The sequence below is a fragment of the Halichoerus grypus genome, chromosome 3 (assembly GCF_964656455.1).
Source record: "Halichoerus grypus chromosome 3, mHalGry1.hap1.1, whole genome shotgun sequence".
Lineage (NCBI taxonomy): Eukaryota > Metazoa > Chordata > Mammalia > Carnivora > Phocidae > Halichoerus > Halichoerus grypus.
The window spans coordinates 58,517,432-58,541,611 of record NC_135714.1 but is presented as its reverse complement, the minus strand read 5'-3'; the positions used below and the strand labels follow the sequence as shown (position 1 = coordinate 58,541,611).

At 39.8% G+C, this 24,180-nt stretch overlaps 1 protein-coding gene and 1 long non-coding RNA gene across 3 annotated transcripts in view; one reads left to right on the top strand and one right to left on the bottom strand.

Moving 5' to 3' along the window:
* Positions 1–24,180, top strand: part of LOC118526651 (uncharacterized) — a 69,487-nt gene that overhangs the window by 4,858 nt on the left and 40,449 nt on the right. For both annotated transcript variants that reach the window (XR_013446381.1, XR_004912713.2), the window contains exon 2: positions 9,237–9,308. This is a non-coding gene — a long non-coding RNA (uncharacterized LOC118526651). The remainder of the gene's footprint in view (positions 1–9,236; positions 9,309–24,180) is intronic.
* LOC118526647 (growth-regulated alpha protein-like) overlaps positions 7,784–24,180 on the bottom strand; it is a 65,442-nt gene continuing 49,045 nt past the window's right edge. The window contains exon 5 of the mRNA XM_036078017.2: positions 7,784–8,274. Within this exon, the coding sequence (XP_035933910.1) occupies positions 8,016–8,274 (259 nt within the window). The 3' untranslated portion in view covers positions 7,784–8,015. The remainder of the gene's footprint in view (positions 8,275–24,180) is intronic.

Below are 24,180 nucleotides of genomic sequence, written 5' to 3'. Positions count from 1 at the left end.
TTTTTTTACTACAAACACACAGGATGCAGATTGTGAAATGATTTTGAATTTAAAGACATTTTATGGGGGGGAGGAGCAAGATGGTGGAGGAGTAGGAGAACTAAATTTCATCTGGTCCCAGGAATTCAGCTGGATAGGGATCAAACCATTCTGAACACCTACGAACTCAACAGGAGATCGAAGAAAAGAAGAGCAACAACTCTCTGAACAGAAAAGCGACCACTTTCTGGAAGGAAGGACATGCGGAGAAGTGAATCCGAGGTGATATTCGGGAGGATAGATGGCGGGGGAGGGGGCCTCCTTCAGGCGCTACCCGCAAGTGATAGAGCCGCGGAGCACAAAATCGGAACTTTTAGAAGTCGGCTCTGCTGAGGGACGTCGCTCCAGTGGCTAAGCGGGGGGTGTAACCCTCGTGAGACAGTGTGGTCTCAGGACCCTCGGGGTCACAGAAAGACCGGGGGTGCCTGAGTGCAGCAGAGCTCCCAGGTATCGGAGCAGGGAAGCCGGCTGCAAAGACGGAGCTGAGGAGCGGGCTCTCAGCTCGGGGTTGCCATAAACCGTGATCCGCGGCACAGTCAGGCCACTGCTCCTCCAGCAGGGACCCAACAAGTGGCAGATCCGGGGAGACTCACCTTCCTCCCCCGGGAGGAGCGGCGTGGGAGCGCACCGCAGGGATCTGCTGGGTTTGGAGACTCCACATGGGGTCGGGTGTCAGAGATAGAAACACTCGGTCACAGGCCAGGTGAGCACGGAGTGCGGCGGGAGACCGGGGAGACGGGAGTGATTGACTGCTTTTCTCTGGGGGCTCACTGAGGAGTGGGACCCCTAGTTCTCGGCTCCTCCGGGGCGGAGATTGGGAGGCCGCCATTTTCACTCTCATCCTCCAAAGCTGTATGGAAAGCTTGCAGGGAACAAAAGCTCCCGAGAGCAAACCGGAGTAGATTACTTAGCCCGGACCCGGCAAGGGCGGGGCAATTCCGCCTCCGGCAAAGACATCTGGAAACCATGGCAACAGGCCCCTCCCCCAGAAGATCAGCGAGAATAGCCAGCCAAGACCAGGTTTACCGATCAATGACAACGGCAGAACTCCAGAGCTAGGGGAATACTGCACATAGAATTCATGGCTTTTTTACCATGATTCTTTAGTCTTTCAAAGTTAATTTTTTTAATTTTCTTTTTTTTGAATTTATCTTTTTCCCTTTTTTAACCAATATCTTATCAATCCCTTTTTAAAAAATCTTTTTTATTTTTCATTTTTATAGTCCTATTCTATCCCTTCATAGTAGTTAACCTTATTTTTGGTATATATATAAGTTGTTCTCTCTTTAAAATTTTGGGATACAGTTTCTTCTAAAAAGACCAAAATATACCCTAAATCTCTAGTGTATGGCTTTGTTCTAGTCTCCTGCCTGATCACATTCTCTCCCTTTCTTTTTTCTAATTACTCTTTCTTTTTTCAACCAACTTCCTATCTTATCAATTACTTTTATAAAATCTTTTATAATTTTCATCTTTACAGTCATATTCCATCCCTTCATCGTATTTACCCTTATTTTTATACATATATAAGCTTTTCTTTCTTTAAAATTTTGAGAGGTACTTTCTTCTAACAGACCAAAATATGCCCAAAATCTAGAGTGTGGCACTGATCTATGCACCAGCCTGATCATATTTGATCATATTCTTTTTTTTATTATCTTTTTCTTTTTTTTCTCTTTTCTTTCTTTCCCTTTCTTTTCCCCTGGTTTCAGGTCTCTTCTGATTTGTTTAGTGTATATTTTCCTGGGGTCGTTGTTACCCTGTTAGCATTTTGTTCTCTCATTCATCTATTGTCATCCGGACAAAATGACAAGATGGAAAAAATCACCTCAAAAAAGAGAACAAGATGCAGTACCGACTGCCAGGGACCTAATCAATATGGACATTAGTAAGATGTCGGATCTAGAGTTCAGAATCATCACTTTAAAGATACTAGCTGGGCTTGAAAAAAGCATGCAAAATATTAGAGAATCCTTTCTGGAGAAATAAAAGAACTAAAATCTAACCAAGTTGAAATCAAAAAGGCTATTAATGAGGTGCAATAAAAAATGGAGACTCTAAGCACTAGGATAAATGAGGCAGAAGAGAGAATTAGTAATATAGAAGACCAAATGATGGAAAATAAAGAAGCTGAGAAAAAGAGATAAACAACTACTGAATCACGAAGCCAGAATTCGAGAGATAAGTGATACCATAAAACAAAACAATATTAGAATAATTGGGATCCCAGAAGAAGAAGAAAGAGAGAGAGGGGCAGAAGGTATATTGGAGCAAATTAGAGCAGAGAACTTCCCTAATTTGGGGAAGGAAACAGGCATCAAAATCCAGGAGGCACAGAGAACCCCCCTCAAAATCAATAAAAATAGGTCAACACCCCGTCATCTAATAGTAAAACTTACAAGTCTCCGAGACAAAGAGAAAATCCTGAAAGCAGCTCGGGACAAGAGATCTGTAACCTACAATGGTAGAAACATTAGATTGGCAACAGACTTATCCACAGAGACCTGGCAGGCCAGAAAGGACTGGCATGATATATTCAGAGCACTAAATGAGAAAAATATGCAGCCAAGAATACTATATCCAGCTAGGCTGTCATTGAAAATAGAAGGAGAGATAAAAAGATTCCAGGACAAACAAAAACTAAAGGAATTTGCAAACACGAAACCAGCCCTACAAGAAATATTGAAAGGGGTCCTCTAAGCAAAGAGAGAGCCTAAAAGCAACATAGACCAGAAAGGAACACAGACAGTATACAGTAACAGTCATCTTACAGGCAATACAATGGCACTAAATTCATATCTTTCAACAGTTACCCTGAATGTAAATGGGCTAAGTGCCCCAATCAAAAGACATAGGCGATCAGATTGGATTAAAAAAATAAGACCCATCGATATGCTGTCTGCAAGAGACTCATTTTAGACCCAAAGACACCCCCAGATTGAAAGTGAGGGGGTGGAAAACCATTTACCATGCTAATGGACACCAAAAGAAAGCTGGGGTGGCAATCCTTATATCAGACAAATTAGATTTTAAACCAAAGACTCTAATAAGAGATGAGGAAGGACACTATATCCTACTTAAAGGGTCTATCCAACAAGAAGATCTAACAATTGTAAATATCTATGCCCCTAACATGGGAGCAGTCAATTATATAAGCCAATTAATAACAAAAGCAAAGAAACACATCGACAACAATACAATAATAGTGGGGGACTGTAACACCCCCCTCACTGAAATGGACAGATCATCTAAGCAAAAGATCAACAAGGAAATAAAGACTTTAAATGACACACTGGACCAAATGGACCTCACAGACGTATTCAGAACATTCCATCCCAAAGCAACGGAATACACATTCTTCTCTAGTGCCCATTGAACATTCTCCAGAATCGATCACATCCTAGGTCATAAATCAGGTCTCAACTGGTACCAAAAGATTGGGATCATTCCCTGCCTATTTTCAGAGCACAATGCTGTGAAACTAGAACTCAATCACAAGAGGAAAGTCGGAAAGAACTCAAATACATGGAGGCTAAAGAGCATCCTACTAAAGAATGAATGGGTCAACCAGGAAATTAAAGAAAAATTAAAAAAATTCATGGAAACCAATGAAAATGAAAACACAACTGTTCCAAATCTTTGGGATGCAGCAAAGGCAGTCCTAAGAGGAAAGTATATAGCAATACAAGCCTTTCTCAAGACACAAGAAAAGTCTCATATACACAACCTAACCCTACACCTAAAGGAGCTGGAGAAAGAACGGCAAATAAAGCCTAAACCCAGCAGGAGAAGAGAAATAATAAAGATCAGAGCAGAAATCAATGAAATAGAAACCAAAAGAACAGTAGAACAGATCAACGAGACTAGGAGCTGGTTCTTTGAAAGAATTAACAAGATTGATAAACCCCTGGCCAGACTTATCAAAAAGAAGAGAGAAATGACCCAAATCAACAAAATCATGAATGAAAGAGGAGAGATCACAACCAACACCAAAGAAATACAAACAATTATAAGAACATATTATGAGCAACTCGATGCCAGCAAATTAGATAACCTGGAAGAAAGGGATGCATTCCTAGAGATGTATCAACTACCAAAACTGAACCAGGAAGAAATAGAAAGCCTGAACAGACCCATAACCACTAAGGAAATTGAAGCAGTCATCAAAAATCTCCCAACAAACAAGAGCCCAGGGCCAGATGGCTTCCCAGGGGAATTCTACCAAACATTTCAAGAAGAATTAATACCTATTCTTCTGAAACTGTTCCAAAAAATACAAATGGAAGGAGAACTTCCAAACTCGTTTTAGGAGGCCACCATTACCTTGATCCCAAAACCAGACAAAGACCCCATCAAAAAGGATAATTACTGATCAATATCCCTGATGAACATGGATGCAAAAATTCTCACCAAAATACTAGGCAATAGGATCCAACAGTACATTAAAAGGATTATTCCCCCCCCACCAAGTGGGATTTATCCCTGGGCTGCAAGGTTGGTTCAACATCCGCAAATCAATCAACGTGATACAATACCTTAACAAAAGAAAGAACAAGAATCATATGATCCTCTCAATAGATGCAGAAAAAGCATCTGACAAAGTACAGCATCCTTTCTTGATCAAAACTCTTCACAGTATAGGGATAGAGGGTACATACCTCAATATCATAAAAGCCATCTATGAAAAACCCACAGCGAATATCATTCTCAATGGGGAAAAACTGAGAGCTTTCCCCCTATGGTCAGGAACACGGCAGGGATGTCCACTATCACCACTGCTATTCAACATAGTATTAGAAGTCCTAGGCACAGCAATCACACAACAAAAAGAAATAAAAGGCGTCTGAATCGGCAAAGAAGAAGTCAAACTCTCACTCTTTGCAGATGATATGATGCTTTATGTGGAAAACCCAAAGGACTCCACCCCAAAACTGCTAGAACTCACACAGGAATTCAGTAAAGTGGCAGGTTATAAAATCAATGCACAGAAATCAGTGGCATTCCTATACACCAACACAAGACAGAAGAAAGAGAACTTAAGGAGTCGATCCCATTTACAATTGCACCCAAAACCATAAATACCTAGGAATAAATCTAACCAAAGAGGCAAAGGAGCTGTACTCAGAAAACTATAAAATACTCATGAAAGAAATTGAGGAAGACTCAAAGAAATGGAAAAACTTTCCATGCTCATGGATTGGAAGAACAAATATTGTGAAGATGTCAGTGTTACCTAGAGCAATCTACACATTTAATGCAATCCCCATCAAAATACCATCCACTTTTTTTTATCAAACTCAACACCCAAAGAACAAATGATCCAATCAAGAAATGGGCAGAAGACATGAACAGACATTTTTCCAAAGAAGACATCCTAATGGCCAACAGACACATGAAAAAGTGCTCAACATCGTCGGCAACAGGGAAATCCAAATCAAAACCTCAATGAGATACCACCTCACACCAGTCAGAATGGCTAAAATAACAAGGCAGGAAACGACAGATGTTGGCGAGGATGAGGAGAAAGGGGAACCCTCCTACACTGTTGGTGGGAATGCAAGCTGGTGCAGTCACTCTGGAAAACAGTATGGAAGTTCCTCAAAAAGTTGAAAATAGAGCTGCCCTATGACCCAGCAATTGCACTACTGGGTATTTACCCCACAGATACAAATGTAGTGATCCAAAGGGGTACATGCACCCCGATGTTTATAGCAGCAATGTCCACAATAGCCAAAGTATGGAAAGAGGCAAGATGTCCATCAACAGATGAATGGATAAAGAAGAGGTGGTATATATATACAATGGAATATCATGCAGCCATCAAAAGGAATGAAATCTTGCCATTTGCAATGATGTAGATGGAACTGGAGGGTATTATGCTGAGCAAAATAAGTCAATCAGAGAAAGACAAGTATCTATCATATGATCTCACTGATATGAGGAATTCTTAATCTCAGGAAACAAACTGAGGGTTGCTGGAGTGGTGGGGGGTGGGAGGGATGGGGTGGCTGGGCGATAGACATTGGGGAGGGTATGTGCTATGGTGAGCACTGTGAATTGTGTAGACTGATGAATCACAGACCTGTACCTCTGAAGCAAATAATACATTATATGTTAAAAAGAAGAAGAAGATAGTAGGAAGGGAGTAATGAAGGGAGCGAAATTGGTGGGGGAGACAAACCATGAGAGACTACGGACTCTGAGAAACAAACTGAGGGTTCCAGAGGGGAGAGGGTGGGGGGATGGGTTAGCCTGGTGATGGGTATTAAAGAGGGCACGTACTGAATGGAGCATTGGGTGTTATACGCAAACAATGAATCATGGAACACTACATCAAAAACTAATGATGTAATGTATGGTGATTAACATAACAATAAAAAACCCAATTTCTTTTCTTTTCTTTTTTTTTTTAAAGATTTTATTTTATTTATTTGACAGAGAGAGAGAGAGACAGCTAGAGAGGGAACACAAGCAGGGGGAGTGGGAGAGGGAGAAGCAGGCTCCCGGCCGAGCAGAGAGCCCGATGCGGGGCTCGATCCCAGGACCCTGGGATCCTGACCTTAGCCGAAGGCAGACGCTTAATGACTGAGCCACCCAGGCGCCCCAAAAAACCCAATTTCTACTGGGACAAATTTTGCAACCTAAAAATAAAAAAATAAAAAAATAAAGACATTTTATGGTCAAAACCTATGAAAAGAAGGGGGAGGGAACAGGATTGGGCAGAAGAGAACAGTTGCATTGCAATGTAAACCCTATATAAACTTAGACAACCCAGCATGGTAAGCCCCAGAGCAAATACTGTCGTCTCACCTAGAGCTGAAATGACGCACCTTTATACCCTCATTGAGCCACTGGATGCAGTGTTCCCCAGGAAGTGTGTGACTTCGGTCAATGCAAGTGTCTGCAGCTGAAACAGCAAGTTCTTCCTTGAAGGGGAATCTGGGCAATGGAACTCCATGTGTACTGCCATCACTGGGGACAGGAAATACAGTAACAACATAGGGGAAAAGTAATGACTTTACTTTTGAAGATATCACCTGAAATCCCTGAAGGAATTTCTATAGAAATATAGAAATAGAGCACATGATTCACTAATAATTTCGGCACACTGATAATAGAATCCAAAGGTATTTAGTATTAATTTTAGCTGGAAAATATCTGCTTTTTGTTTTCACACACATGCACACACACACACACACAAACACACACATATACACACATACCCTCTTTTAACTTAACATAAATAAAGGTAAAAAATAAGATCATAGCGTTACGAGTATGGGGAATGTAATATATTTATGCTTTTTAAACTTCTATACTATTGAGTTTATTCATATTATCATCTCTTATGGTTCTTTCTACATTTTAATGTTTTCCTATTAATTTGTGTTTTTGTAAAAACAGAGTCTCTAATCCAAAATACACTAATAAGATGCACCTCGAGGGGCACCTGGGTGGCCCAGTTGGTTAAGCGGCTGCCTTCGGCTCAGGTCATGATCTCAGGCTGCTGGGATTGAGCCATGAGTCAGGCTCCCTGCTGAGTGGGGAGTCTGTTTCTCCCTCTCCCCCTGCTTGTGCTCTCTCTCTCTGTCAAATAAATAAATAAAATTTGAAGCTTTAAAATGTTACAAAAGGGTAAATATGTTGATTTACTTCTTAATATTTTCATGTAATTTTGCACTTTCATATAGAGCGACATTGCTTTCCACATTTTCAAGCAGAATATTTTGAAGCTTCCTAAGATCACACTTGCTCTCCTCATGAACTTAAATGAATTACTTATTTCTTCTAAATCTCAGTTGCCTCGTCTGTAAAATGGAGATATGATGGCACTTACTTAATAGGATCTCTCTGAGCATTAAATGATAGAGTACGTGCCGAAGGCTTATGGCAGTGGCTGGCACATAGAAACAAGTCAGTAGTGTAACTGAGTATATGGTGATACTGGTAACCATCCCTTCATTAGCAAAAATCAGCTATTGCCATAGGATACCCTTTTGCAAAAGGTATTTGTTGAAAATTAATGATTTAGAAATGGAAACCAAAATTCTAATCCCAGTGTTCAGTTTCCAGGACTTTTCTTCATCCGTCACCAGGTGGCCCCACATCCTTAGCCCTCTTGGCTCTGTGCTCATTGAAAATGAATCAGGTGGCAAGAAGACACTGCAGCAAAACTCCGTGGTGATAATAATCCAAAGTGCAGATGGTCCATTTAATAAGCAGTTGTGCATTTGGCTAGAAGAGAGAAAAGCAAGCTTCATAGGTTTTAAATGGGCAAGAAAGCTGTTAAATGTGTCTAGACATTTTTCTTCAAGACTAGTCTCAATAAAAGAGGTAAATAAATCATCCTATTAACGTTGAACCCTTCAAATAGTACATGGTCTAGCATGCTGGGCTGAGAAAAATCTCTAATCTTTACCTTTTCTCTCTTTTATAAATTGGTTAGTTAACAATTACTCATTTCTTGGCTTTACCTGAGTACTTACAAAAAGTTTCAGAACCCTTTCCTCCTCTTCTTCTACCTGGAACACAGAGCAAAACTACAGATTGTACATTCTCAAAGATCCTGTCAAGAAAGATCCTGTCAGATTAAAGGTTTTGTCATATCATGACTGATTCATGATTTCTTTCTCTTATCTCAGAATCTTTGAAGTCTTCAAATGGAGCCTCAAAAATTTCCTTTCAGACAATGAAAAATTCTTTCCAGGCTAGGTAATGTAATGCTAGAAGAAATGCTTGGCCATTGATTGCAACTGATACATAATATTTGAATAAATGGTGAAAGAATTAATATGGTGGAACTGAGCATATAAGAACCACCATATGGTAGTATTAGCGGTTAAGAGCCTTAGCGCTAGAGTTGGAGGTTTGGTATTCAAGTTGAATGTAATAGCAGTGTAGCTTGGGTAAGTCACTTCCAGGTAATCATACTTCCTTCATGAAGGTTTTTGTAAGAATTGAATGAGATCATATGTAAAGTGCTGAACATTTTGCCTGGAACATGGTAAGGACGTAATAGTGCCTTTCATTACCATCACTGCTTTGACTCACAGTATCATGGGATGATGACAATAATTAATTTCATCTTCAATGGAAAGATCTAAACATATCCGTGCTGATTTTTCTCAACCGATTCTGAATTGAGCCTCAAAAACCAGCTTTAAATGGTGGGATATCTTCCATGTTTGTTTTTGCAGACGGAGAGGTGGTCAGAAGGGTGGACAGCCCAACATTGCTTGAAAGAGTGCAGCCTGGAATTCAACTGGATGGTCTGAGTATATGTATATTTTTCTCTTACTTATTTCTTTATTAATTTAATTTAATTTAATTTTTAGCTTATTTATCTGAGTATATAGTTAGCCAAAATATAGATAATTACATTTTGAGTGAATTCACAGACTTTTCAAAGTAAATGAGAGAGACTTGTTTTGATTGTGTCCACTCATATTTGATTTTCCGCACATATTTGATTTTTATCTCAGGAACAGATGTAGAAATAAGACAGAATTGTAGAACTTACTCTAGCAAAGTCTTTCCTGCATCTGTCTTGTAAGTAAGAAGGTAAAATTAGACAGTCTAACTGTAGTGTGGATAAATCACAATTCATAATCATATGTGACTCATCTTATGTCCAAAATTTCCAGCTTAATGTTTTACGTGAATTGTTGATTCTATTGTCAGTTAATTTGTGGCAAGGACTTTTGCAGCTAGCCATCAGGACAGCAGTAACACTAGATGGAGGGCATATTTTGATATTCTTCCCGCATTTTAGAGAAGGCTGTTCAGTGCTTATTTTCGAAGATAAATGTGTTATTAAGATAGTCCCTTTCATCAAGTACTTATATGCCTAAAACAATTCAAGATGGATTCAAATGCAATATTTATTATACATGATATTTTGAAACTTACCAAAAACTAAATTGCACTTTTAAAAACTAAAAATTTGAACAAAGTTTAGCATAAATGGTCATTTATATACCTATAGAGTTAATAATATATGCATATATGCCAGGCACTATGGTGCAGATTTTTAATATTATTTCATTGAATTTTAAAGACAATTTTATGAGGATTATTATCCCCATTTGACATATGAGAAAACCAAAGGCTTAGTATACTAGATCAGTGGTTTTCAAAATGTTGACTATGTACTATTTTATTATGTATGTAATAATTGATACATGCAAAACAAAAACACTTACCAAAGATATAAAGTTTAAAGCATAATGAAAACCATAATCAAAACACACACTCATGATTGCACACCATGAGCATCAGATCTAGAGCTTTATCACTATTATCAAATATATCTACGTTCCTCCACTATTCTGTTCCTCTGCTTCCAGAGTTAATTACAATCCTAAACTTTGCTTTATTCTTACAGTTAGAAGTGTAGCTATTTTCCAAAGCCATGCTGTGTCTTCTGTTCTTTCTCTGGTCACATTTATTTGTAACATTGTTTTAGTTTGTACAGAAGTGCATCAATGTTTTGTCAGTCATTGACTTAATATAAACACACTAAGCATAATTCTTGGATTTTGTACTTCCTGCTCAGAATTCATCAGTTGGTTTTGTGGTTTTCATTTAGTATTTACACATGATTTCTTGACAGTCATTTACTTTGTACTGATTCAATGGGGAAAATTCAATTTAGCATTACACTTTAAAATAATTTTCTTGAAACTCCAAAATTTGAGATTGAGCAGGAGTAACATCAAATATGCCTCCTCATAATTTTTTTAACTGGTTTATTATGTTGTCAATGGGAATATTGAAAATACAATAAACCATGCACAAAAAATCCTGCTGCTTATATCTCAGAACTAGCAGATTGCAGAAAACTCTTCAGCTTTTACTTTGGCTACTCTTGCAATATACCTGCAGCTTGCCAGGCACTGACCACAGGATTTCTGCAGAGTATATCATTCCATATTTTTCTTATCTCAATTGTTGATAGGATGGATAATTTATGGCCCTTCCTTCCTTTCCCAGATCAAATATTTATCAAACACCCAATAAGTGCTGGAAACTATACCCAAATCTGGGGCTTCAAATGTGAAAGGATATGATCCAAGATGACAGGAGACCATGCAGTTTTAAGAGGACACAAGTGAATGTGCTTCTTGTTAAATTAATTTAATAAAACATTAGCTCCAGAATGTAATGGAATTTTAAGGAGTTTATGTGGGTGCTGTGGGTATCTGGAATTCTGGGTGAAGTGTTGTGACAGGCAGCTGCTGCCTTGAGCAGATGTCAGTGGAGGGGTGAATGCTGGGCATCTCCTCTCCCATGTCATCCTTTATGGTCAACAAGATCCACACAGCGAATCACACAGGTGCGCGGCACTTTAAGCAAAGCTTGAGAGCAGCTGAAGAAAAAGTACGGAGGGAGCCTGGAGTAACTGCTTACGCGAGAAAGTAAGGAAGTGCTTAAAAACGGAGAGGAATTTGTTGAAAGGACAAAGGAGCCAGCTTGAGGAAGTTGTCCTCATGGGGAAGGGAAGGTGTGAGCAAAGATCTCAAGGAAGTGAGGGATTTAGCCAAGCAGATACCTGGAGGAAGAGAATTCCAGGCAGAATAAATAGTTGTAAAATGGAAGCGTGGTGGCTGGATGTTTAAGGAAGAGTAAGGAGCCCTGTGTGGCTGGAGTGAGCGAGCAAGGGGGAAAACACTGTCAAAAATGTGACCAGAGAAAGAACAGAAGACACAGCATGCAAAACCTCCTGACTCATTTCCAGGAACTTGGACATTAACTCTGAGAGAGGGGAGCTAATGATGGATTTAAACAGAGGAGAGTCCTGCTCTGGTATATTTTGAAAGGACCTTACTGGGAGTGCATCAAGAGTAGATATGCGTGAGCTTAAGGATACCAGTGAAGAGGTCATTGCAGTCATTCAAGTGGCTGAAGATGGTGGCCCAGGCCAGGAGGGTAACAGTGCACATGATTAAACTTTGAAAGTGAACCAAGATATCCTGCTGTCGTGGATATGGAATGTGTGAGGAAAAAAGAACAGCTGAGGATAACTTCCAAGTTGGTTTATAATAATATTCCAGGTGACAGATATATGGGTAAGGACAAGGCAGCTAGAGTGACCGGCATGGATCCAAAAGCTATTGAGGGGTAAGATTTATAAGAATTGGTGGTTAAATCATCCTTTTAACTTTAAAGGTATGTACTTCTCAGTGTAGGACATATTTTTTTTTTTTTACAGCCTTTTACTTTATATCAAAAGCCTCCTTGTAATTAATCCCATCACGCAGATAACTCTGTACTAGCTGTCTCGTTTCTCTCCCTCTGAGCCATCAATTTCTTCTGTGCATTTCTTGATATATCGCATGATAATTATAAAAGATAAATATTTGGAGATATAAATCCCAATTTTTAATATACTGGTAATTAAAAATGAAGGGGAAAGTGGCTCAAACACTCATGTATGTGAGGGGGCGTAGAAACGTATACACTTCTCTCTTTCACAACTTTTTAAAATGAACCCCTTTCTTTTTCCAGTTGGGGACCTCACATGACTGGGAAAACCCGGATGAATCAATAGAGAGAAGTTTGGTCATCTTTGTACTAACCTGGACATATTATTGTGAATTCACCAGGCAAAACTGCGAAGTCACAATTGTTAAACAATTTTTCTTTTTCTCACCTTTCTACCTTCACAAGCCTTTTGGTGTCCCCCCCCGCCCAATTCCTTGCATCTACAGCTTTGTCACTGCTCTCTGGCAGACCAGATCCTGCCCTCCAGAGCCTCTACCTCTCCTTCCAAATAAAAATTACCCCCACTCCCCGTGCCCTATCTCCACCCCCACCTCAGTGCTGCAGATAAAATAAGTCATTGATCTGGTTATAGTGCTTGATGCTATGATGAATGAATAATCCAAAGCTAAGAGCAATGAACTTTAAAAAGAATTTGCAGAACTAAAAGCCATCTCTAAAAGGAAAATACGTGGGCATTATATTTCATTGCAGACTACCTCGTAACAACACCCTAACAACGCACAAACATGAGCCCTCCCCCCTGTACACACACTCATGCCAAAAGTAAAATGGCAAAAAATGAGCTTTGCAGCCACATGCAGCCCTTTTTTCCCATACTCCTCCTCTCCCTCCCAACTTATGTTTTCATACCTAGAGCCTTAGTGTAGGAAGGGTTTATATGTCTGTTTATGTGTGCTCCTAGGTGCCATTCTTCTCTTCTGGGAGTGTGCTGTAGATTCGGGCATTGTTTTATCCAAAGCAATGGTATCCTTGGTATTAGTAGGCAACATAGTATTGACTTGATCAGAATGAGGTTCAGAAAGAGATGTGAAGAAGTAGTATATCATTCAGTACTTTAAGTGATTTTGTTTTTCTCACTTATAGTTTAATTTCCCTGTATCAGAATTCAATTATTAAATGAAAGTATGAAATATCATTCTTTCTTCTTTTGTAGTTGAAGCATATTTCCAACTATATCAAAATAAAAGTAACTAATAGAAATACTTGAGATTACAAACACAAGAAAGTACAGTGGAATTAGGCCCATTCCTGATTTCGGTATCCAAGAGGCTCCCAGGTCTATTAACTCCGTTCCTTTTAGTCTGAAATACAGTTAAGTGCTGGGTGGCTCTGTTACAAATGGAAAGACTTGCCTGGGGAGGGTAGGAGGTTTCTCAACATATTGAGTAGAATCATAAAAAGGGATCAAGGGTGTCTGGCTCAGTCCAGTGTTTTCTAAAGGCAGACCACACTTAGATGTTTAAATTTGTAGCCAAAAATCTCCAAATCCCACAACTAACCACAGGGACTGTGAAGAAGTCAGGTCCTTTGGGGAAAATGTATAAGTGTTGTAAACTCTTGAGCAAGTGTTAAACGGATCCCAGAATTATAGGATCTCTGTTCCAGTACCTTGTGTACTATAAGAGAGAACTAAGGCAAGTGAGGGGCAGAGCACCAGAAGTTACACTACCACCATCCTGAGATTAAACTAAGATGAGTGTTTTTTTTCTAAAGATTTTCTTTTAATTTTTTTATTGTTATGTTAATCACCATACATTACATCATTAGTTTTTGATGTAGTGTTCGATGATTCATTGTTTGTGCATAACACCCAGTGCTCCATGCAGAATGTGCCCTCTTTTCAATACCCATCAGCAGGCTAACCCATCCTCCCACCCCTCTCCCCTCTAGAACCATCAGGTTGTTTTTCAGAGTCCATCGTCTCTCATGGTTCATCTCCCCCCCTGATTTCCCCCCCTTCATTCTTCCCCTCCTGCTATCTTCTTCTTTTTTTTTTTCTTAACATATATTGCATTATTTGTTTCAGAGGTACAGATCTGTGATTCAACAGTCTTGCACAATTCACAGCGCTCACCATAGCACATACCCTCCCCAGTGTCTATCACCCGGCCACCCCATCCCTCCCACCCCACCCCCCACTCCAGCAATCCTCAGTTTGTTTCCTGAGATTAAGAATTCCTCATATTAGTGAGGTCATATGATACATGTCTTTCTCTGATTGACTTATTTCGCTCAGCATAATACCCTCCAGTTCCATCCACGTCGCTGCAAATGGCAAGAGTTCATTCCTTTTGATGGCTGCATAATATTCCATTGTATATATATACCACCTCTTCTTTATCCATTCATCTGTTGATGGACATCTTGGCTCTTTCCATAGTTTGGCTATTGTGGACATTGCTGCTATAAACATCGGGGTGCACATACCCCTTCGGATCCCTACATTTGTATCTTTGAGGTAAATACCCAGTAGTGCAATTGCTGGGTTGTAGGGTAGCTCTATTTTCAACTTTTGAGGTATCTCCATACTGTTTTCCAGAGTGGTTGCACCAGCTTGCATTCCCACCGACAGTGTAGGAGGATTCCCCTTTCTCTGCATCCTTGCCAACATTTGTCATTTCCTGACTTGTTAATTTTAGCCATTCTGACTGGTGTGAGGTGGTATCTCCTTGAGGTTTTGATTTGGATTTCCCTGATGCCGAGCGATGTTGAGCACTTTTTCATGTGTCTGTTGGCCATTTGGATGTCTTCTTTGGAAAAATGTCTGTTCATGTCTTCTGCCCATTTCTTGACTGGATTCTTTGTTCTTTGGGTGTTGAATTTGATAAGTTCTTTATAGATTTTGGATACTAGCCCTTTATCTGATATGTCATTTGCAAATATCTTCTCCCATTCTGTCGGTTGTCTTTTGGTTTTGTTGACTGTTTCTTTTGCTGTGCAAAAGCTTTTTATCTTGATGAAGTCCCAATAGTTCATTTTTGCCCTTGCTTCCCTTGCCTTTGGCGATGTTTCTAGGAAGAAGTTGTTGCGGCTGAGGTCGAGAGGTTGCTGCCTGTGTTCTCTTTTAGGATTTGGATGGACTCCTGTCTCACATTTAGGTCTTTCAACCATTTTGAGTCTATTTTTGTGTGTGGTGTAAGGAAATGGTCCAGTTTCATTCTTCTGCATGTGGCTGTCCAATTTTCCCAACACCATTTGTTGAAGAGACTGTCTTTTTTCCATTGGACATTCTTTCCTGCTTTGTCAAAGATTAGTTGACCATAGAGTTGAGGGTCCATTTCTGGGCTTTCTATTCTGTTCCATTGATCTATGTGTCTGTTTTTGTGCCAGTCCCATACAGTCTTGATGATGACAGCTTTGTAATAGAGCTTGAAGTCCAGAATTGTGATGCTGCCAGTTTTGCTTTTCTTTTTCAACATTCCTCTGGCTATTCAGGGTCTTTTCTGGTTCCATACAAATTTGAGGATTATTTGTTCCATTTCTTTGAAAAAAGTGGATGGTATTTTGATGGGGATTGCATTGAATGTGTAGATTGCTCTAGGTAGCATTGACATCTTCACAATATTTGTTCTTCCAATCCATGAGCATGGAACGTTTTTCCATTTCTTTGTGCCTTCCTCAATTTCTTTCATAGGTATTTTATAGTTTTCTGAGTATAGATCCTTTGCCTCTTTGGTTAGATTTATTCCTAGGTATTTATGGTTTTGGGTGCAATTGTAAATGGGATCGACTCCTTAAGTTCTCTTTCTTCTGTCTTGTGTTGGTGTATAGGAATGCCACTGATTTCTGTGCATTGATTTTATATTCTGCCACTTTACTGAATTCCTGTATGATTTCTAGCAGTTTTGGGGTGGAGTCTTTTGGGTTTTCCACATAAAGCATCATATCATCTGCAAAGAGTGAGAGTTTGACTTCTTCTTTGCCGATTCAGACGCCTTTTATTTCTTTTTGTTGTGTGATTGCTGTGGCTAGGACTTCTAATACTATGTTGAATAGCAGTGGTGATAGTGGACATCCCTGCCATGTTCCTGACCATAGGGGGAAAGCTCTCAGTTTTTCCCCATTGAGAATGATATTCGCTGTGGGTTTTTCATAGATGGCTTTTATGATATTGAGGTATGTACCCTCTATCCCTATACTGTGAAGAGTTTTGATCAAGAAAGGATGCTGTACTTTGTCAGATGCTTTTTCTGCATCTATTGAGAGGATCATATGATTCTTGTTCTTTCTTTTGTTAATGTATTGTATCACGTTGATTGATTTGCGGATGTTGAACCAACCTTGCAGCCCAGGGATAAATCCCACTTGGTTGTGGGGAATAATCCTTTTAATGTACTGTTGGATCCTATTGCCTAGTATTTTGGTGAGAATTTTTGCATCCATGTTCATCAAGGATATTGGTCTGTAATTCTTCTTTTTGATGGGGTCTTTGTCTGGTTTTGGGATCAAGGTAATGGTGGCCTCCTAAAACGAGTTTGGAAGTTCTCCTTCCATTTGTATTTTTTGGAACAGTTTCAGAAGAATAGGTATTAATTCTTCTTGAAATGTTTGGTAGAATTCCCCTGGGAAGCCATCTGGCCCTGGGCTCTTGTTTGTTGGGAGATTTTTGATGACTGCTTCAATTTCCTTAGTGGTTATGGGTCTGTTCAGGCTTTCTATTTCTTCCTGGTTCAGTTTTGGTAGTTGATACATCTCTAGGAATGCATCCCTTTCTTCCAGGTTATCTAATTTGCTGGCATCGAGTTGCTCATAATATGTTCTTATAATTGTTTGTATTTCTTTGGTGTTGGTTGTGATCTCTCCTCTTTCATTCATGATTTTGTTGATTTGGGTCATTTCTCTCTTCTTTTTGATAAGTCTGGCCAGGGGTTTATCAATCTTGTTAATTCTTTCAAAGAACCAGCTCCTAGTCTCGTTGATCTGTTCTACTGTTCTTTTGGTTTCTATTTCATTGATTTCTGCTCTGATCTTTATTATTTCTCTTTTCCTGCTGGGTTTAGGCTTTATTTGCTGTTCTTTCTCCAGCTCCTTTAGGTGTAGGGTTAGGTTGTGTACTTGAGACCTTTCTTGTTTCTTGAGAAAGGCTTGTATTGCTATATACTTTACTCTTAGGACTGCCTTTGCTGCATCCCAAAGATTTGGAACAGTTGTGTTTTCATTTTCATTGGTTTCCATGAATTTTTTAAATTCTTCTTTAATTTCCTGGTTGACCCATTCATTCTTTAGTAGGATGCTCTTTAGCCTCCATGTATTTGAGTTCTTTCTGACTTTCCTCTTGTGATTGAGTTCTAGTTTCAAAGCATTGTGCTCTGAAAATAGGCAGGGAATGATCCCAATCTTTTGGTACCAGTTGAGACCTGATTTATGACCTAGGATGTGATCGATTCTGGAGAATGTTCCATGGGCACCAGGGAAGAATGTGTATTTCGTTGCTTTGGGATGGAATGTTCTGAATATGTCTGTGAAGTCCATTTGGTCCAGTGTGTCATTTAAAGTCTTTATTTCCTTGTTGATCTTTTGCTTAGATGATCTGTCCATTTCAGTGAGGGGGGTGTTACAGTCCCCCACTATTATTGTATTGTTGTCGATGTGTTTCTTTGCTTTTGTTATTAATTGGCTTATATAATTGGCTGCTCCCATGTTAGGGGCATAGATATTTACAATTGTTAGATCTTCTTGTTGGATAGACCCTTTAAGTAGGATATAGTGTCCTTCCTCATCTCTTATTAGAGTCTTTGGTTTAAAATCTAATTTGTCTGATATAAGGATTGCCACCCCAGCTTTCTTTTGGTGTCCATTAGCATGGTAAATGGTTTTCCACCCCCTCACTTTCAATCTGGGGGTGTCTGGGTCTAAAATGAGTCTCTGGCAGACAGCATATTGATGGGTCTTGTTTTTTTAATCCAATCTGATCGCCTGTGTCTTTTGATAGGGGCATTTAGCCCATTTACATTCAGGGTAACTGTTGAAAGATATGAATTTAGTGCCATTTTATTGCCTGTAAGGTGACTGTTACTGTATATTGTCTGTGTTCCTTTCTGGTCTATGTTGCTTTTAGGCTCTCTCTTTGCTTAGAGGACCCCTTTCAATATTTGTTGTAGGGCTGGTTTCGTGTTTGCAAATTCCTTTAGTTTTTGTTTGTCCTGGAAGCTTTTTATCTCTCCTTCTATTTTCAATGACAGCCTAGCTGGATATAGTATTCTTGGCTGCATATTTTTCTCCTTTAGTGCTCTGAATATATCATGCCAGTCCTTTCTGGCTTGCCAGGTCTCTGTGGATAAGTCTGTTGCCAATCTAATGTTTCTACCATTGTAGTTACAGATCTCTTGTCCCGAGCTGCTTTCAGGATTTTCTCTTTGTCTCTGAGACTCGTAAGTTTTACTATTAGATGTCGGGGTGTTGACCTATTTTTATTGATTTTGAGAGGGGTTCTCTGTGCTTCCTGGATTTTGATGCCTGTTTCCTTCCTCCAAATTAGGGAAGTTTTCTGCTATAATTTGCTCCAATATACCTTCTGCCCCTCTCTGTCTTTCTTCTTCTTCTGGGATCTCAATTATTCTAATGTTGTTTCATCTTATGATATCGCTTATCTCTTGAATTCTGCCCTCGTGATCCAGTAGTTGTTTATCTCTCTTTTTCTCAGTTTCTTTTTTTCCCATCATTTGGTCTTCTATATCACTGACTCTCTCTTCTGCCTCATTTATCCTAGCAGTTAGTGCCCCCATTTTTGATTGCACCTCATTAATAACCTTTTTGATTTTGACTTGGTTAGATTTTAGTTCTTTTATTTCTCCAGAAAGCGTTTCTCTAATAACTTCCATGCTTTTTTCAAGCCCAGCTAGTATCTTTAAAGTGATGATTCTGAACTCTAGATCCAACATCGTACTAATGTCCATATTGAGTAGGTCCCTGGCAGTCGGTACTACCTCTTGTTCTTTTTGTTGAGGTGATTTTTTCTGTCTTGTCATTTTGTCCAGAGGAGAATAGATTAGTGAGAGAACAAAATGCTAACATGGTAACAACGTCCCCAGAAAATATACTCTAAACAAATCAGAAAAGACCTGAAGCTGGGGGAAAAGAAAGGGAAAAAAAGAAAAAGGAAAAAGAAAAAAAAAGAAAAAGAAAAAGATAAAAACAAACAAAAACAGAACAAAACAAAACAAAAAAACCCAGAATATCATCAAATATGATCAGGCTGGTGCATAGATCAGTGCCACACACTAGATTTTGGGTGTATTTTGGTCTGTTAGAAGAAAGTGCCCCCCAAAATTTTAAAGAAAGAAAAACTTATATATGTACAAAAATAAGGGTTGATATGCGAAGGGATGGAATATGACTGTAAAGATGAAAATTATAAAAATTTTTATAACAGGAATTGATAAGAAGTTGTTTGAAAAAAGAAAGAAGAGGATTTTAAAAAAAAAAAGAAAAAAAAAGGGGAGAGAATGTGATCAGGCAGGAGAGTAGAACAAAACCATACACTAGAGATTTAGGGTATATTTTGATCTGTTAGAAGAAACTATCTCAAAATTTTAAAGAGAGAACAACTTATATATATATGCCAAAAATAAGGGTAACTACTATGAAGAGATAGAATATGACTCTAAAAATGAAAAATAAAAATGTTTTTTAAAAAAGGGATTGATAAGATGTTGGTTGAAAAAGGGAAAAAGAAAAATTCAACAACAACAAAAAAAGACAGTTAAAAAAAATTAACTTTGAAAGACTAAAGAATCATGGTAAAAAAAGCCATGAATTCTATGTGCAGTATTCCCCTAGCGCTGGAGATCTGCCGTTCTCATTGATGGGTAAACTTGGTCTTGGCTGGCTACTCTCGCTGATCTTCTGGGGGAGGGGCCTGTTGCCGTGGTTCCCAAATGTCTTTGCCGGAGGTGGAATTGCCCCGCCCTTGCTGGGTCTGGGCTAAGTAATCTGCTCGGGTTTGCTCTCGGGAGCTTTTGTTCCCTGCAAGCTTTCCATACAGCTTTGGAGGACAAGAGTGAAAATGGTGGCCTCCCAATCTCCACCCCGGAGGAGCCGAGAACTCGGGGCCCCGCTCCTCAGTGAGCCCCCAGAGAAAAGCAGTCAGTCACTCCCATCTCCCCGGTCTCCAGCGGCACTCCATACTCACCTGGCCTGTGACTGAGCATTTCTATCTCTGGCACCCAACCCCGTGTGGAGTCTCCAAACCCAGCAGATCCCTGCGGTGTGCTCCTGCACCGCGCCTCCCAGGGCAGGAAGGGGAGTCTCCCCGGATCTGCCACTTGTTGGGTCCCTGCTGGAGGAGCAGTGGCCTGACTGTGCGGTGGATCACAGCTTATGGCAACCCCGAGCTGAGAGCCCGCTCCTCGGCTCTGTCTCTGCAGCCAGCTTCCCCGCTCCGATACCTGGGAACTCTGCCACACTCAGGCACCCCCGGTCTTTCTGTGACCCCAAGGGTCCTGAGACCACCATCCCAGCGAGGGTTCCATCCCCCGCTTAGCCACTGGAGCGACATGCCTCAGCGGAGCCGACTTCTGAAAGTTCCGATTTTGTGCTCTGCGGCTCTATCACTCGCCAGAAGCGGCCGGCGGAGGCCCCCTCCCCCCACCATCTATCCTCCCGAATATCGCCTCGGATTTAATTCTCCACACGTCCTACCTTCCAGAAAGTGGTCGCTTTTCTGTTCAGAGAGTTGTTGCTATTCTTTTCTTTGATCTCCTGTTGAGTTTGTAGGTGTTCAGAATGGTTTGATCCCTATCCAGCTGAATTCCTGAGACCAGACGAAATCCAGGTCTCCTACTCCTCTGCCATCTTGGTCCCCCCCCCCCCAAGATGAGTGTTTTTGGATAACTTGGTATTTCCAAAAAGGGAAGACAACATAGGAACAAAGAAATGCCAACCAAAGACCGTTAAAGTGAGCAACTAATTAATAGATAACTGGTTTTATAATCTATAGAATACTTAAAAAAAACATATATTTCTGTAGACAAAAAAAAATTTTGCACACTCCCTCTTTGAAAGAATTGCTGTAATTTTCACTCTCCTAAAATCAGAACCTGAGACAAGGCCTTGGATGCTGGCAGTTCATCTGTGAACTGCTGATCCAGGAGCCCAGAGCCAGTTGTCAGAGCTTAGTTGTGAGTTCCGGAAGGACAAAATCTGCAAGGGGTAGCTGGGCCTGGTGGTGGGAGAGGTCAGAACTCCTCCTTCTCCCTATTTCCCTTATCCATGGATGTATCTACCAGGTCCTGAAGGCCAGTGCCCCAACCTTGGAGTGTCACCTCCAAGCTGGCCCATTCCAGCTAGAAAACAACATTACTGTCTGTGGTGTCACAGAGGAGAATCACCTGGTCTGGGTTTTTATCCATTTCACTATAAATTGTGTTACTGAATTGATATTTTAATTGAGAGTGTAGCCAATGTTAAATGATGTGCATTCCCTCCAACATTACCCACATTTCCTTAGTGCTCCAGAGACCCCAGGTCTTACTACTCTTTGCCTGTGTGTGTGTGTGTGCGGGGGGTGCACGCCTCAGGTAACAAGTAGAGGGCAGAGGTTCTGCAGTTCCCAGCACTTCTGTCTTCATGTGGAGTCCTTCTTTGAGGAAATTCTATTTTCCTTGACTCTTATATTACCTGATTTCATCTGACCATGGTGCCAAGTGAACTCTGTCTTTACAAAATCCATGCCAACCTCCCAGAAGTCTCGACAGGTGATCTGATTACCTCCAGGCTAAGGCTGAGACTGCGTATTAAAACTCCCAGGAAGCCATAGGTCACCCTTGGCTTTAGGAAGCTCAAGTTTATCCCTCAAGTTCCTGATGGATATTTTCCAAAAGAGGTCTTTGCTGAATATATGACTTCTCTTTAAGCTTCTGTCTGACTGAGATCCTACACCATGTTTTTATTCATTGTGTAGATATAGGCATCTCCCCTTCCAAAGTAGGTCATTAACCTATCTCTGTCTTACCTCTTGGTATTTTATTTACCAGTAGTTGGATATGTATCTTCATTTTATCTATTTATTTTTTAATTTTTTAACTTTTTAAAAGATTATTTATTTATTTGAGAGAGAGAGAGCTAGAGAGAGAGAGCAAGAGCAGGGTGAGGGGTAGAGAGAGAAAGGGAGAAGCAGATTCCCCATCTGATGCGGGACTTGGTCCCAGGACTCTGGGATCATGACCTGAGCCAAAGGCCAACACTTAATCAACTGAGCCACCCAGGCACCCTACTTATTTGTTTTTTAAGTAGGCTCCATGCCCAGTGTGTAGACCCAAATGAGGCTTGAACCCACGACCCTGAGATCAAGAACTGAGCTGAGATCAAGTGTCAGATGCTTAACCAACTGAGCCACCAAGGTGCCCCTGGATATGTATCTTTAGACTGCCAGGAAATGGGTATTTATATTCAAGATGACAGTCTTTGTTTATATATTTGTGTCCTTGCCAGTCAGCTTGACTTGTCTAGAGTCATATCTTTTAAATCATAATCCTTTGCTAAAATGTGCAGGACTTTCTACATTCCATTATCTCTGACCATTCAATTTAGAATGTGAAATTGTTGGCCTATAGTGAATAGTAGTCCTACCCGTATGGCATCTTCTTTGAAGTTCTCAGAAGAGTGATGCATTAATTATGGAGCATTCTAATATGAAATATGTAACATATTTTATAGAGCCTCATTCTCCCTGCCCTCAATCTTTCTGTTATAGTACCAGAATCAACATTTGACTAATATTTATTTCAAAGTTATGTAAGATCCCTAAAACAGTTTAGCAAAAAGAAAGTGATACAAACATTAAGAATGCTTGCAAATAACAATCAAAACCACTCTCTAAAAGAAAGGTTGCATGTTTATTTCAAAGGAGATGTTTCCTGGCAGCTATTAGCATAGGTAGCTGCATCTTTAAATGAGGGTCATTTTGTATTACTGAAGAGCAAAAGTCTAAAGGAAATTAAAGGCTTTTCTAACTATTGGAATATAAAAACACATACCTGAACAACCACGGCATTCCCATAAGCCAGTAAAATGATGACTCAGAAAGTTAAATACCCAAGCCACGAACCACTTACATGTGAATGTTTTAAAGTTATGTAGAAGTCCTATTTTTTAAATATTCATATAAACAGAAAAGAAATATATTGTGCAAAAGTCAGTTAATCACTCACTCTTCCCTGAAATGTCTCAAGGAAATTCACTCATTTCAAAAAATACTATGCTGAAGGACATTGTAGAGTTGCAACAGATTTATTACGATGACAGTAAACATTCTTTGCCATTTGCTTTCTTTGATGTCCTAATGCAGAAGAGAATTTCAGATCAGGACTTTTTGCTAGTACACATTCTAATGCATTGCTCGCAGTTCAGTGATGTGCAAATCCCAGTGTGTTTGACTTCAGCCATATTTGTGGCCACTTAACCAAATTCCTCAGATTGTGGCCTGGTCCCTGGTTATTTCTATCGTCTAATGGCTGGTTCAAATTTCTATACATTTGAGTTGATTAATTGTGTGGACATAGGCTTTGAGCAAAATCAGATGAATGGAATGAACTATGTTGTGATTGATTCGGTGGGCTCATGAAAACAGCAGAAAGTGCCCGAAACACAATCACAATGGGCAGCAGAGATCCAAAGTAGCAGTATAATCCCTCACACCCAGTATATGATCTCTATTGAATTGTTATTTAATGCAAACTGATGAATGATCTTGATCATTACTATAAAACTTTGATCTCAAAATATGTATTGTAGATGGAGAAGATACAACTCGTCTGTTCCTTTGTAGCCATTGAGATCTTAAATGAAATGAATTTCTGCACTGAGTGTAGAACTAATTTCCATTCTTGTGAGCAGAGCGGTTCTCTTTAAAATATA